Source organism: Gallinula chloropus (assembly GCF_964237585.1).
Source record: "Gallinula chloropus genome assembly, chromosome: 19".
In the NCBI taxonomy this organism is placed as follows: Eukaryota; Metazoa; Chordata; class Aves; order Gruiformes; family Rallidae; genus Gallinula; species Gallinula chloropus.
In genome coordinates, this window is record NC_140104.1 from 2165824 (window position 1) to 2189486 (window position 23663).

A 23663-nucleotide genomic window follows, 5' to 3' on the forward strand; every position below is an offset into this window, starting at 1 on the left:
GGAAAAGGTGGATGCTCCGTGGAGGCTGTCAGCAATACATGCTGAGGGGTTTGCAAGTGGTTCAGCAGGACACTGGAAATGAGACTTGAGGCCAGTCTTCCTCCCAGGATTATTTGTGGCTGGTTGTAGATGGGGTGAGATGATGAGGTTCAGGACTGCTTTGCTGCTGAGTTTGGTTTCACTGCCAAGTGTCTCCTGATGCTTAGAGAACATGGATTGGGGTGGGAAGAATAATTCCCTCCCTGGCTGGTGCATGTTGTTCTGTTTGAGGTGCAAAGGTTTTAATTGTTTGCATCAGCTTAGTGCCTCTGCCCCATCATGAACCAAGACCTCTCTGAACACACAGAGCTGCTCCAAACAGGGATTCCAGGGGTTTGAGGTTCATGTTCAGGGCCCCTGGCAGAGGCAGACACAGACAGAAGCAAAGAGCCATGACCTGACCTACATCTGAAGCTGAAGACCACACAGCCGGTGCAGTCTGAAGTTTAAAGCCTGGAAGGAGCAGTAGGAGTCTCAGGTTCCCAAACGGGGCTTTCCACAGGAGCAGAGGCAGGCATGCTGGTCACAGGCATTGTTTCAACCTACGTGAGCTCATTTGTGGTTCCATGAGGTGTGATGAAAAGGAAACTCTCGGTTTCAGGAAAGGTTTACTACTGTGTTTTTCAGTCTCCCCCATCTCTGAGTCAAACCTTCTGTTCCTCAAGTTCCCAAGCTCCTAAACAAATGGGCCCTCAGTTCATGGTCTTCTTAACTACCCAGCTTGCTTACTTCACCACTCTGACTCCAGAGACACCAGGCTTTTTAAACTCCTCAGGGACATCACGCTTTCCAGACACCACCACCACCAGAAATGTTCCTGGAAGAGCAGAAGTTTCTGTAGTGCTGTCATTAGGAATGGCAAACGACTCTGTATGCATCTCTTGTGAGGTTGCAGTAGCCATAGTGATGTCAGTGCAGGTGAGCTCTGCTTGAGAAGCTGTCCTGGTCATCCCTGTGCTTGGAAGATAATGAGGCGGAACGGGGGGTAGGGAAGTGTCAGCACTAAGGAGTCTCCAGCTGGAGACTGCAAAGGTCAGAGCCAGGTGGCAGAAGACCCCCAGGTAGTGGTTTAGAATTTTGATGTGGGAAAACTGCAGGTGCAGATTCTGAGTAGTGGGACCCTAAGTAAATGTCACCCAGATAAGATGACAGCCAGACTGGGGGGGGCAATCAGTGGGTTTTATTGAGCACAGCAGGAAGGAAACGAAAGCTGTAAAATGCCAAGGTGGGTAAACATTATCCACACATCTAGAATGTGAACTGCTGTCTCTTCTTAAGTACATAGCAATGAGCAAGGTTTGGTCCTTACCCACACTCCGAGGGCTTAGACTGGTTAAAGAGAAAGTAACAAGATTAAGAGCATGAACAGGGGAGTGAGAGCTTCCTCTCACCCACTGCACAGGCACAGCTGTGCACCTTCTGTGCAGAGCTCTATTTTACCACTGCTTGTGGCTTTAAAAAAAAACCCCAAAGAGTATATAGCAGTTCAAACCCTTGTTCCACCTTGAGGTGCTGTGATTTTTGTCTTCTCACCTCCTCCTGTCTCTCTAAGTCACTCCCACACATGAGTCAAGGGATCGAATTAACTCCTTGAGCTGGTGATTCAGCTGGGCATACTCAACCTTCTCCCAACAGGATCAAGCTCCTGGGAAGTGAGGTTACTATCATGAGTCTTCCTGGCTTTTTCAGCTATAAAATGTCCATTATTTTCCCTGCTGAAATAAAAACTGCAGCCAGGGCAGTTATGGTGGAAGCTGTGAGCGTGGCCTCTTGCTTATTTATAACACAGCTCCTAGTATCAGGTTCGGGCATCCCACCGGGTCTGGAGAGCATGGCAGCAGCAATATTACACATACAGCTCAGCCCTTGAGAGCAATTGTACTGCCGAGGCCCTGGAGAGCCTTTCTGGCAAGGGAGAGTTCAGCCTGAAGCTTGCAAAGGGGCTGCTAATATTAATAATAAATAATATGCCATGGGAGAGTGCGCTCCAGCTGTGATGAAGGCATTGCTTTCACAGCAGCTGAGCTGGGGGGGGTCTGATAAAGCCTTGTGAGGATGGAGACCACACTACCCCAGCTCTTGGGCTGGAATGGTGTTGAGCACAAGGTTTATGAAGCCTTTTTTTTGCCAAGAGAGAAGAAAACCAGAACAATCTCCTCTCTTTGTGATGGATCGATGGGACAGGGGCTGTAATAATGATACTGGGGTTCAGTGTGCACTGGCAGGCAAGTGGGGAGCCAGCGTGGGGGGGGGAAGGCTGGTCCTTTCCCCTGCATTGGCCCCTGTGAGGTTTCTCTGTGTATTCTGCAGTTTTTCCCCTTTGCCACAGCCAAGCTGCCCCACGTGACCAGCTGGAGGTTGGGGATGGTTTTCAGAGCTCTAGCTGGGACCTGGGACACCAGATTCAAGGCTTCTCTGTGTGCATAGCTGTGCTCTGAGAGCCACAGGTAACGGGAATAACAGTGCTATGGTATTCACAGGTCCTGCTTCCACCTTGCAGAGAGCAAACAGGCTGAAGGATTTGAGTGAAATCTGCCTTTTCTCCAGAACTGGAACATAATTCTATGCTCAGAGCACTTGCATCACAATAGTTCAAGTCTTCTCAGGGTATTCACTTGGCGTGCCAAATGTCACACTTCAGGGCATGAAGTGGTGAAGGTGGAATCACAATCACCAACGGCATCCCTGCCCATCCACCTTCACCCTGGGCTTCCAGCTACTGCTCCTGGCCTGGAAATGGAGCAGTGCTTCCCATCGACTTCTCTGAGGAAACTGGCTGTCCCAGCTCCACCAACATAAAGGAGACAACTGGGCCCAGTAACCAGCTTGGAGCCGCGTGCGGGTGAGGCCTTGCAACTGGGCCTCAGCGCTGTTGGGGCTTGATGTGTTCTTGGCTGGAGCTGCTGCTTTCACCTGAAAACGCTGCTGGAAGAGTACTTGGCTCTTCATCATAGGAGGTGGATAGTAAATAAAATTACACACGGAGATAAATTAAAAATGCCTTCCAAATGGTATCTCCATACCCTCGCCTCTGCTCAGCCAGAATCCTTCCCTTTTAATTTCACTGCTGTTTACAGTTTGGGGGTTTTTTTCAGTCTTGTGGTGACTTTTTTGTTTTCCAATGAAAGGTGTAAGATATAACCCACAACTTACAAAGAATCCACACACCTGCATTGTTACAAGGTGAGTTCTTGCAGATAATTTAAGCCCTGGTTTTAAATTCCAGGATAATATCCATATATTACCTGGCAGTGACCCTGGGGTCTAGGAAAATCCAAGTTTTGCCAGTCTGCAGTTTACCATCTTAACCTAATTCTCTCTGGTTTGTTTTCCAAGGATTTTGCAAACTTATGGAAGTCTCCAGTATGGAAATTGTTTTCCCTGGAATTTCACCCTCTGCTTTCCTTTCCGGCTCCCTTCCACAAACCCACCTTTGGCCATTCACCTCCATTGTTTACTGCAGAGCTCACCTGGGATCTTTGACATGCTAATGCTCAGCACAGGCAATAAATATTCAGGCACTGAGTACTCCTTTCACCTGCCTGCATACCCCCCCCGGCCTCAAAAACCGTGCTCCCTGGGCCTAGGCTGTGGGCAGTTGAGCCCGGTCGCTGGCAGCGCTGCTTTGAAGAGGGTTTTTATACCTGCCGCGTGGTTTGCAGGTTATATTGTGTCTTGGGAATCCTTTCTTGGAGCTGGGTTCAGGACAAGCTACATCTTGTCCTACAAAAGAGCTTAGGAGTGCTAGTGGAGACTCAAACGGTAACAGGGACTCAGTTCACTCGAGAGGGGCAGTTTGGCTGGGCTGATGGGTCCTGTGGAGCAGGTTGTGGCTGAGGTATGATGATGCCCTGGCAGTCAGACACGGCCCCGTGACAGACACGAGCCTGTTCATAGTCCAGATCCCTCTGTCCACCTTATGAACCCCTGGCCATCACCGCCACCTCTGGCCGTTCCTGTAGGTGAGGGTCCTCGTGGCAAAGGCAGGGAGTGAACAAGGTTGGAATGTGAGTGCAGCCTGGGGAGAGCGTGTGCAGGGGCTTGTACCGAGGGGTGCTGCGAGGTCTGGAGGAGCAGAGAACCTCTGAGCTTCCGTGGACATAGAAAGGCGATGCCATGACACAGGACTGAGCTACAGCCTACGCTCCAGAGCAGGGCTTGTTGAGAAAGCCCTGGGGACTGCCTCTGTCCTACTCACCTCCTGGGCAGGGTGGAGCTGTCCCTTAGTGGAAGGGATGGCTGGCACCTGCTTTGCTTGTGAAGCCACCAGCCATGGCTGATGCCCCCAGGCACCCAAGAGCCAGTTCTACTCAGGACCACAGCATGCTCAGGTCAACGATGGGTTCCCAAAGTCAGTATGACCGATGTGCCTGTAGCAGCAAGACAGATGGACTGTTTCCCTGGCAAACACTTTTTCCCCCCATTTTTGATACCCAGAAGTGTCGATGTCCCTTTGAAGCAGAGACCCTCCTGCTTCAGCACTTGTTACTCCTCTACCACCATGTCCTTAGCATCTGGGATGGCAAATCAGCTGCAGGATCATCGAGGACATCTCAGCTGTCCCTGACTTGTGAGCCTTTCTTCGGTTCTAGGCTTGGTGCAGAGGGACACCTGTGGCTACGGAGAGATGTGGGTTAGTGGGGCTCCTCATGACTTCTTTGTGGCTGGGCCAAAAGTACTGAAGGTGTCAAGGCAGAGGTTGCTGGGGAAGTCCTCAGCGAAGCCTGAGACTGCGCAGAGGCCTCACACAAATGAGATCACAGAGGGCTGCAGGAAACGTGCTGCCTCCAAAGCGGCTGCTCCGCTCCCCCAGGGGGCCTGCACGACAGAGGGAACAGCACGTACGAGGCCGGTGGGCTTCTGCCAAACCGCGGAGACACGGCCCAGGGCCGCACCAGGGGCCGATCCTGTCCCCCTCCGCTTCACCATTCATAACGTGGGACCTGTTTAAATCTGCTTCCCGCTGAACAAAAGAGCCAGGTCAGTTCTTAACACTTGAAAGAAGCAGATCGGGGCTGGGTCCGTTTCCTGCATGAGTGTTGAGAGGCAAATCCTTGGAGTAAAATAGAATCCAGGAAAATAATAGTAACGATGATTCATGTGTCTCTGTATCTGACATCCTCGCATCCAGCGGTGCACCGTGCACTTGTTGCCATGTCACTGTTATGCTCCAGTTCTTAAACAGGTCCCAGAAGCTGCCAGCTTTGGGCTGTATTTACCTTGCTAATGGTGTGGCTTCTCTACTCCTTTACGGACTCTGGTATATAAATATGCCCATTATCACTGACGGATTCATCACCTTCAGAGCCCCAAGAACTGTCGAGTTTCACAGCGCCTGCTCCGATGATTAATACTTAAGGCCAGCACATCCAGCTGGTGTTTAATGGCAGGGTGCACAATGCCCTGTATTTAAAGCAGGACTGGAAGGATGCAGCTGGAGGGCAGGGGCAGTATCTCTGGCTGGGAACGGGCTCATCCGCCTCTCACTGCCAGCAGGATTTAACCACGTTTGGTGTGACAGTGCTGAGCACGCTTGTCCCTGGCTCTGCTTACAGCTGGGCTGTATTCAGAGTGTGTTCAGCTGCATCAGTTAACGCCAAAACAAACCACTGCACCTTGGCAAAGGCTTCACTGCTTTGGGGAGCCATCAATCTCTGTAATGCAAAATCCATAAGCTCCACATTGCCTTACTACCTGTCTCACAGACACCTTGCCCAGAGCAACCTATTCATCAGAACTGAAAGAATGGTTTCTCTCTCCGTGTCTGACTTGATAAACCACAATTTCCCTTGGCTCAGCCTGTCAAAAAGTACTTCCATGAGCACAAAAGCAGCTCTGCTGCTGAGGAAACTGTAGCCACTGCGAAAAGTTGATTCTCATCAAGCTGAGGTGCTGTAAAGCAGCAGAGGCTTCTGTTGGCACACGTTTGAGAACTCAGGGAAGCAGCGTGTGTAAAAACCCTGATGTAAATCCATTGCTTTGGGGGGGGAGTGCTTTTCCATGATCGTTGACATGGTTATAACAAGCTCTGCACAAGGAAAGCTACGCTCATCCCAAAATAATAAATAAACCAAACCAGTGTAGGCAAGTTCAGGATCCAGATGGTGCTGAGAAATACAGAGCAGCCTGGCATGGGGGCTGTGTAATCGCAGCCTTGAGGTCTCCTCAAAGCTCTGTTGTACTTTTCAGTGTGGTCCTGGATGGACACCAATGTCTGTGCTTGTGCCACCATGAGCATCAGTCCTGCAGAGAGAGTGCAAAGGTGTTCGGGAGGAGGGCAAGGGGTGGTGACACTCCCAAGTGATGATGCTGCTGTCTAAAAGGAGCAAGGGGACCTTGCCATTTGTCCCCATCGGATCAAATATACCACAGCCTTGGCTCTCCTTTAGTGTCCTACTCATCCCGAAGCATTCTGCTCCTGAGAGTCCCACTGGAATAAAACGGCTCCATTCGCCATCAGTGAGGAGTTCCCTTCACATCTGTCTCACCCAAAGCTTTTCTCATCCATTTATGCCATGACCATAAAAATAATTTAGACCCTATTTGTTTCTGCTCTGCTTTAACTTGGCATCCCCAGAAAGCTTCACCTTCCCCTCTTCCATAGGATTTTATTTCCAACTCTTTAAACAGAAAAAAAAAAAAACCCAACCCAAACCCATTTTCTTTTCCTTTCTGTTTGCTACAGGAAGGTTTATTTTGCTTTGTTAGGGTTTTTCTCCCCCAGTTTCTTCCCTGGCTTGTTTAGTGCTGCTGAATGCTACAGCCCGGTGTGCAGCTCAACCTCCGATCCGGTTGGGTTTTGAGGGTGAGCACAGTATGAAGCATGAAAGCTGTGATGGAAAGGTGAGCAGTAGTTAAATCACGTTTCTCTTCAGATTCTCTGCTGGTTTTAAGATCCACCACAAGGTGAAGGTTTTAACTTTTCCCCAGGTTTCTCAGCCCATAACTCCTGTGGCCCTATGAGTAATAAGGTTTGCTAATCCGTGGTATTTTGCCATCTTTTTACATCAGGAGACGTCACGTTGTGTGACGACCGGCCACAGGCTGAGCCCTGTCATGACTCTTGTGAAACCGGCGACTTTTGGTCAGTGCTTTGCTCTCAGCTGGGATTTTCCTCCCCGTGCCCGGACCCCCGCCGTGTCCCGCCAGCCTGGACCGACTGCTGAGCCCAGGTCGTGCTGGGGCCGAAACCTTCGGGAGCATCTTCCCAAACTGGCCCCGGGGCGAGCACCCAGCCCGGGGGCAGCGGCGGGTGGTGCCGGGGTCCGGGCGGGGCCGGTACCGGGGTGCGGGGCCGGGCGGTGCTGGTGCAGGTGCCGGGTGATGCCGGGTGCGGGAGGTGGGGGGGGGTCGGGGGGGGGTGCCGGTGCCAGGGGCCGGGGCCGGGCGGTGCCGGGCGGTGCGGGGGTGCCGTCCCGGGGCCCGCCGGTTCTCGGCCAATCGGCTCGGCGCCGCGCACTCCCCGCCCCGCTCGCCCCATGTGCAGAAATAGCCCCGCCGCGGCCGGCAGCGGCTTTCCGCGGGCGGAGCGGCGGCAGCGGAGCATCCCCGGGAGGAGCGGCGGCGGCGGGCCCGTCCCGTCCTCATCTCCATCCCCATCCCCGTCCCCGTCCCGCCCCGAGGTGCCGGCGGATGGCCCCGCGGTGGGAGCGGCGGCCGGGCCCCGCGGCGGCCGGGCGGTGACCGGTGCCCCGCGGGAGAGCGGCCGCGGATGCCCCCGGGGGCCGGGCGGTGCGGGCAGCGGGGGGCCGCGGCCCGGGGCTCGCCGCGCCCCTCCGGCCCCCCCACGCCCCGGCGGCCGGGCGGGAGGCGGCGGTGAGCCCGGACATGGGTGTTTCTCTCCGGGAAGCGCTGCCCCGTGGCCTGTTGGTACCTGCGGCCGGGCGCCCGGTGGAAAGTACCTTTCTCTCATGAACAGCTCCGGCTCCTCGCCCTGGGCTCTCGCCATGGACACTATGAAAACCACCTACATCGTGCTGGAGCTGATCATCGCCGTGCTGTCCATCGCTGGCAACGTGCTGGTCTGCTGGGCCGTGGCCATCAACAGCACCTTGAAGAACGCCACCAACTATTTCCTGGTGTCCCTGGCCGTGGCTGACATCGCCGTGGGGCTCTTAGCCATCCCTTTCGCCATCACCATCAGCATCGGGTTCCAGGTGGATTTTCACAGCTGCCTCTTCTTCGCCTGCTTCGTGCTGGTGCTGACCCAAAGCTCCATCTTCAGCTTGCTGGCCGTGGCCATCGACAGGTACCTGGCTATTAAGATCCCGCTGAGGTAAGAGGCTGGGCGGCACGTGAGTAGCCACATTCCCTGGCAGCCCAGGCTGTCATCTTCCTCTCCCTGTTGCACCGGGACCTGTAGTCTCTAGTGTTGCCATAAGAGGTTTGCTGCTCACAGGTGGTGATGAGGATGGTGATGAAAACACCAGGGGTTTTGCCCTTGCTTGCTGCAGGTCTGGGATTAGTCTCTCAGTATCCTGCTTCTGAGCTCAGCTTCTTGGGGATATTTGTCTTGGGAGGGTCAGTGGCTTCGGTGGGGGGGGATGCAGAGGTGTAGTAGTGTGCTTGGGATAGTTGTAGCTAATCTATGTAGGTATTTATACAGCCCCCATTATTGTGGTGTCTGGGCATCTCCCAGGTAATTAAATGTAGGAGCAACTGCTCTTCCTCCTACGTCCCAGCCTGTTAGAGAAGTAGTTTTGCTGGCTGTGTCTTCCTGAGCTCAGGACACAATCCTGAGCTGAAAGTCATCTCAAACAGATCTGACTGTGACTTGGTACAGACGTCATGTTCGGAGCTAGAACTGGAGTCTGCCTAGGCTGTCTTTAGAGGGATGTAATGAATGGACTGGAAATGCAATTGGTAGCATCTACAAACGCTGATACTGTACTTCTGTGCTTGTACATGTACCTTTTCCTTCTGAGAGTGCACCATACGTGAATGAATAGATCAGAAAATGCTGGCTCTGTGCATATGCCATGAAAGGAGAGAGAAGGAGAGAGGATTCTTACCCCAGGTTTTAGGATTTTATGGTTTTAAACCTTCACCCAAGTGCAGTAGCAAAGGCTACTAATCCCTTCACCCTGTCCTGGCACCTCGCACTGCAGAACTGCCATTCACTGGGCAAAGAGTAATTAGTCATCAGGCAGATGATAAAAGCTGGTAGTGGAAATGCTGAGTGGCTGAGTGTCACAGGAGCGTGGAAATTCCACGGGATGCAGAGCAACAGGAATCAAGCTGCAGCCCTCATCCCTATGGGAGGGAGCAGGGCAGAGCTGCTCAGGTTGCTGCCAGCATCTTGGAAACCTGGTTGGATTCAGAGATGTCCGTTGGCTCCGGATAACACTGCGGTGCCTCTGCCATTCGTTGGTTTGGGGGTTTCTCAGGATGGGGGCTAGCTAGCAGCACAGCAGAGGCTACGGAAGCAGGTTGGGCTTGGGGTTTTTGTTTAAGCCTGGGTTTAATCACACCTCCTGCTACAGGCAAGCTGTTAATTGTAACTCCCTCCCTCTGTACCGCCAGCGCCTTTCTTGCAGCGCCTGGCTGAGGAAGTTGAGTTGTTAGGTGGGTTTCTGCTCTGCTGGAATCCGAGGCGAGGGGAGCCGATCAGAAGCGCTCAGAGGGGCTGGGTTACAGCTCTGCAGGAGGGAAGTGGTTTTGCTAAGTGACAAAATAGCAAGTATTTCCCTCTGCTCTCTTTCACAATCCTGGGCTCCGCAGGTTTGCTCCATTCCCACTAGATCAGTCCCTACACCCCTGGGGCTGAACCCTGAGAGCAGTTCTGCCTTGTTCCGGCATCCGTCCCTCTCCCAGCGCTGCTTTTCCACCCTGTCTTGGGCCAAATCTTTTATTCCATCTGCACAAACACCTTGGCTGCTGTGAATGCTTCTTAGCTGGACACAGAGATCCAGGAGTCCCATCCGAGGCTGGTCTAACTGTCACGTCACCTCTAAGATCAATGCAATGACCAAGGTGGTCTTGGCTTTGAGGCATTGAGGCCCAGAGCATTGATCTTGGAGGTGACTGGTGAGTAAAACCCCTTCAGAAGGAGGGGGCTTTCTTCTGTGAGGAGTGCAGAGCAACAGACAGGTCATCGCTTTGGTAACGGGAGATTTAAGGACTGAGAAGCTGTTGGTAATGGGAGATTTAGGGACTGAGAAGCTGTTTTTATTTGTACAGCCAAGATCAAGAGAGCATAGAGGGGGTTATAAAACTACTCTGGCAAAACACTTCTCTCCTGCCACTAGGGTTTTCCAACCAAGGCTCAGCTAGCACTGTCTTGTCAGCATCGCTCTTCCTGAGGTGCTCCCCAGTGCTGCCTGTGGTGAGAGGGCAGAGACTTGTCCAGCCACCCACCTCAGGTAAGTGCCTGGCTTCTGGAGGAGGTCTGTGCTGTGGAAAGGGAAGGTTGGACATCGGATTGGAGGAATGGAGACCTTAGGAAAAGTTTTTCTTGCTAAAAGGCTGGTGCTGGAGATGAGCACAGAGGCTGGTAACAGCCCATTGAGTCTGAAACATTTAAGAAAATGATTTATACTGAGTCCTGTTAGCAATTCCAATGGACTGGGGTTCAGAGGAGCCACAAAGATGATTAGAGGGCTGGAGCAGCTCCCCTGTGAGGAGAGGCTGGGGGAGCTGGGCTTGTTCAGACTGGAGAAGAGAAGGCTGCAGGGGGACCTCATTGCAGCCTGCCAGTCCCTGAAGGGAGCAGAGGAACAGGAGGGGAATCAGCTTGTTAAAGGGCAGAGACTGGCAGGACAAGGGGGATGGAGTGAAGCTGAAGGTGGGAAGGTTTAGATTAGATATTAGGGGGAAAGTTTTTTTTTACAGAGAGAGTGGTGAGGGGCTGGAACAGGCTGCCCAGAGAGGGGGTGGGTGCCCCGTCCCTGCAGGTGTTCAAGGCCAGGTTGGCTGGGGCCCTGGGCACCCTTGTGTAGCTCCAGGCCTGGAGGTTGGTGGCCCTGCCTGTGGCAGGGGGGTTGGAGCTCTGTGACCCTTGGGGTCCCTTCCAACCCATGCCGTGCTGTGATTCTATGATAACGCCGTTGCTGCAGAGCAGGCAAGAGTCCCTGTTGCATCCAATGCCCCCCGAGCTCCCTGTGGGGGCAGGGACATTGAGAGCTGCTTGTGTGTGTTGACTGTGCCGAGTTATTTAGTGCTATTTCAGGGCTATTCCAGCACACCGAGAGGCTGGGCAGGACTGCAGCCCGGGGGTGTGCAGGAGAAGTCTGCATTACAGCCAGGCTAATAATGGATTTTTCAGTTCTGTGGCTGAACCAAAACGAAATCCCACAGGGAAGAGGGAAAATTGTTTCAGTCAAACAGCAACAGCAACTTCTGGAGATTTCAAGTGAAGCAAAGTGATCCTGCCCAACCTGGCAGGATCTTTGGTTTGAGCTGCTTAACCCTGCTGATGCTGTGTGCTGCTTTTTGAAGCAAAGGTGTCCTCACTGGGAAGGGACTAAGAGATTCCCATCTAGACAACAGCAAAGCACAGACCTTGTAAAATGTTAAACGGGTGTTTTAGAACTGTCTCTCTCTCTCTCTCTCTTCTGGCTAAAAATATTTGCTGGGTTTGACCCGAAGCCATGAATTCTTTCTGCCCCTTGAAACTCTTTGTTCATGACAGATTTAGTGTTTGTGGAGAAGCCCCCACCCCACTGCCCACTTGGTGTAGCTGCAGCTCTGAGCCTTTCCCAGGTCCCTTCTCCCCTGCCTGGGAGAGGGAACACAGCCTCTTGTCCTCAGGAGTGCTCTAACCCTGCCTTGGACCCTGGTGCTTCCAACCCAGGTAGCCTGTGTGTGTGCCCATCCCTGTGCCAGCCCAGGTCACGGCAGCATCCCTGCCCTGCCAACCTGACCCCCACCCTGAAAGCTTGCCTGCTTCCCCACAGCACTTCCTCCCAGCAAAAAATCAAAGCCTGGCAGTTGAGCATCTTTCCACAGCAGTGAATCCATGTCTGGCATAAGAGCAGGGCCAGGCTTTTGCTCTCTGGCTTTTCCAGGGCTGGATTTCACCGCCCCGAGTCCCATCGCTGGGAGCCAAAGATTTGTAGGTGGAATAAAATCTTTCCCTTTCATTTGCATTAACCGAACTCCTTTGGCGTGTCTGACAACTGCAGGTGTGGACAGATGCCTGGAACAAATGTGTCAGGATTTAGGGAGAAGCCTGTCTGTATTTAGAGAGCAGCAGGAGAATGAAACGTGCTGTGTGACATCACGACACGTGCCCCCTTGCTGGGCTGGTGACTTCCTGAGGGATAGTGGACGTTGTGCTGCTGCTGCCTACCTGGCAAACACCCCAGCTGAGACCTGCCAGGGAGGGAAATGATCCCAAATTATTCCTTGTGACTGAGCTGCGCTGGTACTTGTCCTTCCTCCCTGGGTTTAGCTCTTGCCTGTCTTCAGTTTTGTTGCTAGCAGAAGCTCCAGGCTGGTGCTCCTGGGTGGCTTCACCATGAACAAACGTTGATGGGTTTGTACCAGTGTGGCCAGCTGGACGAGGTGGGGGGATTGTCCCGGCCGTACCTTCCATACTGGGCTCAGTTTTGGGCCCTGTACTGCAGGAAAGATCTTGAGGTGCTGGGCAGAGGGTGGGAGGGCTGGATCCACTGGTGAGGAGAGAGAAATCCTCTGCAGAGCCTTGGCCATCCCCTGCCATTTTCTGTGTGCCGCCTAGGCTTCAATGACAGGCAGGATTGGGGCTGCTCTTCCTTCTTCTGCCCTTGCTTCATTTCCTCTCTGAAGGGCAATCCTCGTGTTGCCCCTCAGCTGAACTCCCAGCCGTGTTCGGCTCTTCGTGTGCAGCTCAGGGCCAGGGTGCCGGGTCCTGAGGCCCCAGCAGCACGGCAGTCAGTGCTACTCCAGCACCATGGATGCTCTGCCTCCCCTGTCCATCAGGCCACCATCAATGAAGACATTCAGTGCACAAGAACCTGGCAAGCGTGGCCGAGTGCTGCAGGCCGCAGGGCCGATGGCTTCGCTTGAGCAACGGAGCCATCGTGGTGCTGAGGAAGTTGGTGACGGTTGAGCCTGACCCAGGCAGGACATGGTGGTGGTGGGGGGGGGGGCTGTGCTGCACCTGGGGGTCAGCAGTGCCTGCTCTCCTGGCTGCAGGTCGCAGGGCTGCCGCTCGCTCCGGGCTTCCGATGCAGCCGACTGGAAGCAGCAGCATGATAAAACCCCCCAGAATAATCTCCTCACGGCCGTGAACCGGGGCGGGAATCACAGCTATTTTTAGTTGGGAGCAGCCTGGTTGCTTTAAATGCCTGTCCCAAACATTTGCATTTCCCCCCCCCTCCCGCTCCCCACCTCAGGGGTCACTTCCCTCTTCAAAAAGCAAAAATACCATCAGGAAAGAAATTGTCATTGAGACCTCTGCCCTGAGGCAGCTCCTGCAGAAGCTGGGAAGTAGCAGGCAGATGGATGTCAGGGAGCAGCAGGCAATGGGTGTGCAGTGGGAAACCTCATTACCAGGCTGTGGGCTGAGGGCACTGGAGCTTTGGGTTTAGGAGCTTTGCTCAGGTTTGGGCAGCTCGATCTGTAAAATATACAGGTTATCATTCTGAGATTAAAACACCATCCCCCAGCTTTTGGGATCTAGCAGAACTTTAATCTGGAAGTAAGACCTTTGGACCTCCCTGCAGAACATGTATTAAACCCACATGTTTTGACAGCAAACTGTTGTATTTTGCAAGTTAAACGTTTTCACTTTGTTAATTAATAGGGGGTCTTTGTTAACTGTACTTGGAGGTCTTTATGAACTTGCTACTTGTCATAGCACAGTCTGCAAAACCAGGTCTGTTAAGGAGTGTTCTGCTTCAGCCCTTGGCTATACCGGGTGGTCGTGGTGTGGGGTATCGGGGCTCCTGTTGGGCCACAGCGTGCCAGGGATGAGTGACACCAGCTGTGCCTACAGATGTGTCAGTCCTCTCCCCTCCCCATCGGCTTTCACGGCTTTGCCAAGTCCGGCGGTGGGCGTAGGGAATTTGTGTGTGCCAAAGAGCGGATTATCTCCTAATCCTGTGGGTGACATCAGGCCTGGGAAGGAGCCACAAATAACCTGTGTGGGGGTGTGTCTGTGCCCTTACACTCACCCTTCAGCGCTGTGTGGGCAAAGCGAGTGGGCACCCAGCACTGGGGCCAGAGCTGCCGGACCTGATGGGGACAAGGGATGGAGCACAGTCACATGCAGGAGCATCTGCACAGGCAGGAGTGGTGCCACCATGCCAGGGGACTGCCTGCACCCCCTCACCCAGCACCCCTGCATTAACACCCCCCTTCCCATGTAAACCCCAGCTCAGGGTCCCCGGGAGCGTGGTGTTGGGGGGGAGGCTGTTGGCCACATCCTTCTTCCCCCCGTCTCTTCCATGAGACTTGTCCATTGTGCTGCAGAGGTGTGGCTGGCACATGGGGGCTGGATGCTGTGTCACCAGCTGGTTTGAATGCAGCTGCACTTGGGCAGGGAGGCAAGGATGGGATGGGATGGGTTGCACAAGCTGCTGGAGCTCACTGGGATGGTGTGTGTGTGTGGGTGAGCGGTACTGGGCATGGTGCTGACCATGCAAGACCCCTCAGCCCTTGTGAAGGTCGGTCAGGGGTCTGCAGGGAAGGCTGGTGGATGGAGAGGCCAGTGGTTTGGGCTTTTGGCAAGGTCTTTAGCCCCTGTTTCGTTACAGGGAGAACAATGAGCCCTGCCATCTCCCCTATCCATTGTCTGAGGGAGCAGGGTGTAGGGTGGCTCTCACCTTGCAGCCCACAGAGCTCCTTCTGAATCGGGTCCCTGTAATGCAGGCACCCTGGTGCCACACGCCTGGGCTGCAACAGCTCTGGGAGGTTTGGGATGACAGAACGTCTCAGCCTCAGGAACTCATGCAGGGCTTGGGTGTCCTGGAGCAGGGATGATGCCAGGGAAGAGCCGTGGAGGGCTGTGGGCTTGTAAGGCTCCTCCAGTCTCACAGTCCCTGGCAGGGAGAACTGGGCTTTTGTGCTTAGGGCCTCAGAAACACCCTGCAAAGTGTGAACTGTGAGGGCATCACACGCTCCTGCCTACACATGGCATCTTGAGGTGGCTGCTTATGTTTCACTGTCGCTGCTTGCCAGTGTGCAGAGCACTGAGCTCATTTCCTTCCTGTGCGCCGGGGAGCTCTGCACGCCTCTGACAGACCCACAGCGTCAGGCGTGGGGTTGTCTGGCCTGGGCAGGGAACCCACAGCCCGCCCTGCACCCCGCTTCTACCCTGGGTGTCTCAGTTCAGTTTCCAGTCCCCTTTTCTCACCTTGTGGGGCTGTGGTGTGAGCAGGCTGGGCCCAGCTCCTAGGGCCAGACACCAGGGTAGGGACTGCAGGCTCCTGCCCCGTGTGAATACCCACGTGTGAGAAATGCATTCACACGTCTGCATTGAGTGTCCTGCCAGGGCTCAGCATGCACACAGCGCTGAGCAACCCCCTGCCCGCCCCCACTGCTCCCACCTCACAGCAGCCTGAGCTGCAGCTTCTTGTAGTCACCCAGCTCACCCGAAGGCACGTTGTTTGCACGGTGCTTCAGGCCAAAACTGCGCTCCCCTGCATGACTCCTTCCCCCATTCCTGGCCCTGAAAACACAGCATCCTTCAGCCCTTCCCCTGCCCTGGCAGTGGTGGAGCCTAGGTTCCCGTCTGCAGAGGGGTACATGGGGATAAACTGGGATGAGCTGGTGAAGGCAACCTTCGTTTCCAGCTGCTCTGCCTCTGCCCCGGGGAAGGAGGAGTTCTCAGAAGGGACAAGCACATGGGTATGGACATCTTGCTGAAAGGGTTTTAGACCTGTACACACACAATAGTCTGAGCTCGCAGGCTGCAGGACCTGGGGTGGTTGTAGGTTGTATGGGGAGGGCTGGGGCACAGTGGGCACCATGAGGAAAGGAATGTGCTCCTCCATACAGCCAGCTCATCCTGACTGTCACGGCTGTGGCTGACTGTGAAGCACAAGTGGGTTTTGTCTGGTTTTGTCCTGGGAAGAGTAATTTGGAGTCTTCATAATTGGGGAGCTAGCAGGTTTGCTTCTGGCAGACATCCCTCAGCCCTGCCTTCCTCTGGGAGCAGCAGATGGCTGGTGTCCACCCAAGGGCCCATCCTCAGCCAGAACTGGTTCCTCCTGGTCTCTGTGCTGCCAATTGTGCCTTTCTCTGCCTCTACACCAGGTGGACTTGCTTCAGCCTAGGGAGCAGATGCACAGTATGGTAGGCACAGAGTAGCCCCAGCCCTGACATCCTCCCATCTTACACTGGGCATATCCTCATCTCCTTGTAGCTCAAAGCAGCTGGCTTGTTGTTCAGATGAAGGCTGATGATGCCGTGTAACGAGCACAGGGCAAGCCCCAGAGGATTTTAAAGCCTTCCAGTCTTTAAATGGCTTTTAGTGTTCCTCTGAATCTGAACGAGAAGCACGGCAACCTGTGACCTTGCTGGTTAGCTGCCTCACACGGGAATGGAAACTTCCCAGCATGGGGAGGCGAGCGGGCGGCTGTTCCTCCTCGTGCTGTGAGGATGGAAGCCAGGCCCAGGCAGGGCTCCCTGAGCACCCTGGCTCAAAGCTCAGAGCAGCACCCACATACCGCCCCCCCCCTGTAGAATACAAGGCTCCAGCAGCAGTCTGCAGCTGGGCTGGCGTGTTGCAAGGGCCTGGTGTCCTCATTTACATGTCGTTACCCAGGGTTGCACAAGAGCGGGGCTGCCCACACACATGGGGTGCTCCTGGCTGGGTGGGGGTGCTCGTGGAGGTGTGTGCCCCTGGCACCGGCAGCAGGAGAGGGCTGTCACCCTGTGAGCGCTCACTTCTTCCCACTCAACAGGTTAAGGATGGCCATTGGGCCAGCGTTGCCTTCATCCCCTGCGGGGTAGGGGTGCAGGGGCTGGACCACTACAGGCCCCCAAGTTTCCCATGAAGCGGGTGACAGAAGCGGTGGTGGGGACAGGCGGAGGCGGGGGGTGCTGAGCGATGCCTCCTGTCCCGCCGCGCGCTCACCTGAGCGCCGCGTGCCGCTGTGTTCGCAGTGACCCGTCCAGCGGAAGGCTGGGAGTGCGAGCGGGGGGATGCTGCTGCTGTCCCCAGCAGACAATAGGGACAGATGTGGGAGGAAGTGATTTATCTGCAACTGGACCTGGAGACACGCAGATGTCCCGCTTCCTTGGCTGATCGCGTAACCACCCATCAGATTTCTCTCTGTTGCTGCCAACCCTTTCCTGGTTAAAAAGCAGAGCTTTTCTTCTTTTCTCCCCTCGCCCCCCACCCCCCAAAGGTGCAATTTGTGATTCATTTCTAACGTCCTGCCAGGATGTTTCAGCTGGTGTGTCATCTCCATCCCATGGCTGCCCATGAGCAAACAGCCCAGCAGCAGTGGTGCTTATTTCATGTAGCTACAGCTCAAAAAGAGAAGGGAAATAAAAGAGCAAGATGATGGGAAGTACAGCTGCAAGCAGATGACAAGGACACAATGCTTGGCAGCCAAACGCTCGCTCTCCCCTTCTGAATGGAGGTGTCTGTGTATTTTCCTTCACACTTAAAATAGAAACGTATAAATGATCACTGCTTTTTTGTATCAGAGCACCTGCGTGGCCTGAGGTCTCCAGCCTGTCCATCCGCTCACCTCCCCGCATCCGGCAGCCTGGGCGTGGGATGGGGAGGGATGCAGGGAGGGCGGCAGAGGGCATCATGCCCCAGCGCTGCCTCCAGAGCAGACGTGTGCAGGGACAGAGCTGTGCCTTGCCTGACTCACAGCGCTTCCAGGTGCTCGCTCCACAGTGCAGTGGCAGAGCTGTCTTGTGCCCTGGCACGTTTTGGTGATGGTCCCAGCCTGGTGCTTGTGCCCGGTAACACCTTGTAAGAGCAGCTGAACTTGCCTTAAAGCGTTCGCCCCACAGCAGCCTGGGCTGCATGGCTGCGGTGCCGGTGGCCAGTGTAGTTATGGATGTTGGAAGAACAGAAACCTGACTTGCTCTGTGATGGCAGCACAGTGGGGATTGGCATCAGGGCAGGGGCAGTGGGTGGGAGCTGGGGTAACGAGCTGCTTTGTGATGATTAAGCCAGCAAAGAGGCTTTGCCTGGCGCTGCGAAAGGAACTAATGCATTGCCAGGTTATTTCATCTCAATAAATCATTTTAAACTATTCTGCTGTTATTTACATTAAAGCAGCATTTGATGCCTCTGGGCAGAAACATGGAGGAGATTCAATATTTGTCCGACGTTAATTGAGCAGACTTAGGTGGGTAAATTTACTTTAATCGGGGTTTGCCTAATAATATTAAGCCTGGAAGAGAAAGGAGGAGGGGTTTGCTGGAGCGTTCAGGGCTGTTGGTTCCTCACTATCTGAGCACGTTTCATAGAGCTTAGGCCAGAAGTTGGGTCTCGGGTGTCTTGCAGCTCATGCCTGCTTTTCTCAGTTGGGTGCAGCAGCTCAGAACGAGCCTCTTCGTGCCTTCATCTGGTAATAGTCACAGACACCTTGATTTTTAAGCATGTGCTTAACCTCCGGGCAGTATCAGGGCTAATAATGAGTGTATTAAGTATCAGGGCTAATAATGAGCGTATTAAGTATCAGGGCTAATCATAAGTGTATTAAGGTAATAGCAAGGTAATTAGTGAAGAGTTTTAGAACACAGAACTATCCATAATTTCCCTTCGGCTTCTTCTGGCTGGTAGCTCAGCGACCAGCAGTGCCCCTTCTCTGTGGTCACACAGCTCCATCCTTCCTGGGGATCAGTGCACAGAAGGGAGAGCTGTTGGGAGGAATTTGCAGTGCATCCCTGTGAAAATAAAGAGCTAACCTGACGAGTGCATGTTGCACCATGAATAACTGTCTCCAGCAGCTCTTACTGGTGCTGACAGGCCTGCAGCCCTCTCCATTGCCCAGCTCTGGCTCCGGCAGACCTGGGGTGCAGCACGTGCTTCCATCTTTGGCAGGTTCAGATCAGATGTGAGGGAAAAGTTCTTTCCTGTGAAAGAGTTGTCAGGGCCTGGCACAGGCTGCCCAGGGAGGGGCTGAGTCACCTTCCCTGGGTGTGTTTAACAGACGGGTAGGTGAGGTGCTCAGGGATGTGGGTCAGCACAGGACAGGGACGGTTGGACACGATGATCTTAAAAGTCTTTTCCAACCTTGTGATTCTGTGATCTCCTCCACCTCATTGCAGAAGGGGCCCCAGTTTGACTGTGACCCTCCCCGGCTGCAGCTCTGCTGGGTGTGCTGGGGAGGAGCAATCTACCCTAAAATAAACATGCTGGCATTACTGCCACTAGAAAATTAAGTGACTTCAATGGTATTGTAAACCTCCAAGCCAAGCTTTATCTTTGCAGAAGAGTTTAGGACAAGAGCAGATGAAAGAAGCCTTATTTGGGATCATCAGTTCTCAGCAAGAGACATCACCGAATGTCACCAGCCTGGAGAGGACGGACCTCGATGTGGCACGCTGAGCCACAGCGACTGTGCCTTGGGTTCTCTTTCTGAACAGTGGTCCCCTTTGCATTTTCCAGTCTCATTGCAGTGGTTTTTGGGATGTGACATGACCAAGGCAACAGAGATTCAACCAAAGTGATCAGCTAAGTGTGGCTAGCACAAGCCAAGGAGCCGTGGGTGTTCTCTTCCCATGTGTGGAGCTCCTGCAGCACTGGCTGAGCTTGGCTGATGTTGTAGCTTGAGTCTCGGACTCGGCCAAGAGAATGGATTTTTGGGAACTTGCCCTGAAGCAAATCTTAACATCTTCAGATCCCACAACCCCAGACCAGCTCCAGCTCCTGAAAACTTAACCCGGGGTTTTGAAATCAATAGGCTTGGCCTCACTGATGCCCCATCTGATATTTTCTCATCTTCTGAAGCAGTGAGACCTAGCAGTAATGAGAGAACAGTGCAGGAGAAACCCTTCAGGCCAGACCTGCCCTTTGGACATCTACCCTGTGGAGTGGGTTTGCTGTTCAGGATCGTCCAAATGCAGCTGCTGCTCCCACATCCTCTTGTCCAGCCCTGACATGCCCAAAGCGAGCCCTGCCACCGTGGCCATGCGGAAGGAGCTGAGGTCTCCCACCAGCCCCTCACTGTTACTCAGTTCATGTTGGCAGATCCCCTCACTTACCCTCCTGACTTTGTAGCTTGCAGGAGGACAGGGACACGCAGCTCACGTGGAGGGCGAACGCAGCGTGATTCACAGGCACAGCTGTGGTTCTGTGGGAATAAAACCCTCCTCTGCCTCACGGGCCGGAAGAAAATCAGAGCAAACGTTCTTAGGAAAGGAGGAGCAGGGCAGCCAAGCCAAAGTAAACAAGCACTGAGAGAAGGGTGTGGGAAGGGGGGACGTGTGTCAGCCAGCAGATGCTAACTGGCTGTGGGGAGGACAGGAATGGGTTTCTCAAGTTGTCTTGCTGGCAGCCCCCGAGTTCTTCATTATCTCTAAAATGTGAGCTGATGGATGCTCTGGTGTTGGCATCTGTTCTGGTTGCACACAAATCACCTTAGCCTTTGTTGCTTTAGGTTCCAGCTCCGTTTGCATCTCTGTGCATCTGGGCTCTGGAGGGGAGGTGTGGGGCAGTGCACTGCTCTGCGCCCCTCAGCACTGCATCACCTCATCCCTGCACCACTGTGGAGCTTCTTTATAACACGTGAGAGCAGCAGGTGCCCAAGGAAGGCATTTATTTAAAAATCTGCATCTTTACAACCAGTTAGGGTGGGTCAGCAGAGGACAAGCATTGTCTGTGTGGGACAGCAGAGCGCAGTGTCCCTGGGTCCCAGCTCTGTGCCTGGATGTGAGACTCTGTGGAGACAGAACCTCCAACTTGGAACTCTCCTGAGCAATCAGTTGCTTTCAGCTGCTGGCTCAGGAAAGTCTTTCAGGGTGTTTGTTATCCAGCCAGAACAAGCTCGCGTGGGCTGCAGTCCGGCATGTGTCAGCCAGCGATTGTTTGGGAAGCTGGTTTCCACACACGTGTACTTCCCACCTTTGCAGATGAGGTAGCACAGGAAGGGACACCCATTCCTGATGTCTCTGGTGGAAGCCAGCATCGCTGCAGTAATGAGAGCAGCCCGAGCTGAAGCGAGTTGGCCGGGGTGTACAGGCTGCCGGTGCGTGCCGCTGCTGGTGAAGTCTTCAGCTACCCGTCACCCAGCAGAGCTGTGAGCCAGCATTGTCTCAGCTGCAATAGGTCAGCCCAGGAGTTCCTGTAGCCCAGCAACATGCTCTGGCGTGCCCAGTAATGGATGCTCAGAGCAGCAGAGTAAGTCAGTGTTTACAGAGTGAGCATTTCCCCTGCTCTTGCCCTCCTTTTAGCTGGTGGTTTAGGCTCGGGCAATGAGAAAGCTGTTTTTTTAAGACTCCAAGTCCTTACCTCCTATTGAAGGATGTTCTTGGGCAGGGGTGGTGCTTGGCACCTCTCAGGAGTAGTAAGTGAATCACCTCCCCACATCATTCTGTGGAGGCATAGAGCACAGGTGAGATTTTTCTAGCCCTCAGGTGATGGCAGAGGTGAGGTTCCTGTGTGGGTGTGGGTGGGGCTTCTGTGGCATTGGCCCAAATGCTGATGACTTTCACCTCAGGGAAGTCAGGAGCACTCACTTATTTACTGTCTCTCTCTTGTTTTTGTCCCTGATGCTGTAGGTATAACAGTCTGGTGACTGGCAAGCGGGCAAGAGGACTCATCGCCATGCTGTGGCTCCTGTCCTTTGGGATTGGACTGACTCCGCTTATGGGCTGGAATAAAGCCATGAGCAGTTGTCCCAATGCCACCAACGAGCCAGGGGCTGACAGTGGGACAGAGCACCGTGGCTGCTTCATCTCATGCTTCTTTGAGAATGTGGTAACGATGAGCTACATGGTGTACTTCAACTTCTTCGGCTGCGTGCTGCTGCCGCTTGTTATCATGTTGGGAATCTACATTAAGATCTTCATGGTTGCCTGCAAGCAGTTGCATCAGATGGAACTAATGGGCAACTCCAGGACCACACTGCAGAAGGAGATCCACGCAGCCAAGTCTCTGGCCATCATTGTAGGGTTTTTTGCCTTCTGTTGGCTGCCCCTGCATATCTTGAACTGCATCACTCACTTCCACGAGGACTTCTCCAAATCCAAGCCCGAGTGGGTGATGTACGTGGCCATCATCCTCTCCCACGCCAACTCGGTCATCAACCCCATCATCTACGCCTACAGGATCAGGGACTTCCGCTACACTTTCCGCAAGATCATATCCAAGATCCTCTGTAAGACAGACGACATCCCCAAGTGTGCCACTGACAACAACCAGCACCTGACTGTCACCAACATTCAGTCCCCAGTAGCCTCCGTGACTGTATGACCATGCACGTCCCGCTCCTGGGGTTTTGCAGTCCGTCCCTGACACTACCCTTCCCTGTGCCTATGTGAGCAGTCACAGCTGACTCCGAGAGGAGTGCTCTCAGATGACCACTATGCAGTTATGCAGCTGTATTTTATTTTGTATTAATTTGTTTTGTAATTAACATAGTGCCTCCTAGAGGAATAACCTGACCGGGGAGACTGGGTGCAGCTCACCCTCGACTGTAAACCCAGGTTGGCAGAGTGCTGGTGATCGTCTGGTGTTTCCTTTCCAGGTCAGACACTGACTGTGGAAGACCCACTTGCTGGGGGGTGTTTCCTCAATTGTGCTGCTCGTGTCAAGTCTTAGGATCTTTAATTATTGTTGTTGTTATTATTATTATTATTTTTTAATCTTTAGATTCACTTAGGAGTAATAATTTTGTGTCTGGTTTTGGGTTCTTTAAGTCCATACTTGACAGCACTTTGGTAATACCCTAATTATTCCATCAATTGTTTGATGCAGCTAGTATTCTCTGATGGGAAAAATGTCTTAACTTAGCCCAGTTGCTGGTGTGAAACTGAAACTGTGTTCCAGGCTCTGAGGGATGCGACCCTGTTGATGGGAAAACAAGCTGAGAACTGGCTGGCTATTTTTGGCCCCAGTTACAGAAGTCCTAATGGAAGAGGGAAAATTTCAGAACAGAGCTGACTGAAGTTTTAGAGCCGCAGTGTTACTGCCTTTAAATCACTCTGGGCTACGGGATTGTGCTTCAGGGTTGAGTTTAAATCTGGTTCCAGCTGTCAAAATGCAAAAGGCCGAAGTGCTGGAATGGTCTCAGCTCACCTAGTCCAGAGCCGGCATGCAAACGCTGCCTCAGTGACATGAGTGCTACGACAAGGGGTGGGTCTTTGGCTCCTGGGTCAAAACCTGTCAGCCTTGCTGTGCTTCCCAAGGTGCAGGTTTAAGCTGTGAGAGCTGGATGCTGCAGCTCACCCCATTCCTAAAAACTGGGTCCTGCCGGGGCTCCCGTGTAGCCCAGTGATCCCCAGCAGCAGCGAGTGCTTGTTCTGGGTTTATCTACTGGTGAGTTTTCTTTTTGTATTTTGTTTAATTCTGAACTGCATCAGTAGCAGATGAGACTGGAAGGGAGCTGATCTGCTTGAGAAGGTAGAACGCCTTGGCTTGTAGCCTGATTTTGGCCAAGCTCACCCTGCAGATTGTCTAGCCTGGCTGCTGCAGAGAGCCACTGAGTCCTGGCCCTCTGCGAGCATGAAGCCCCCTCAACAGTGGAGTGGTCTTCATTAGTACTGCAAGTTAATGACTCTCTGCAACC

At 53.6% G+C, this 23663-nt stretch overlaps 1 protein-coding gene across 1 annotated transcript; it reads left to right on the forward strand.

Moving 5' to 3' along the window:
* Positions 1-7949: 7949 nt before the first annotated feature.
* ADORA2B (adenosine A2b receptor) lies at positions 7950-22348 on the forward strand (the record flags this gene model as incomplete). The annotated part of the gene is made up of 2 exons (XM_084272925.1): positions 7950-8314; positions 21655-22348. The coding sequence occupies 2 exons, from the start codon at positions 7950-7952 to the stop codon at positions 22346-22348; spliced, it is 1059 nt and encodes a 352-aa protein (XP_084129051.1).
* Between the last annotated feature and the right edge of the window lie 1315 nt (positions 22349-23663).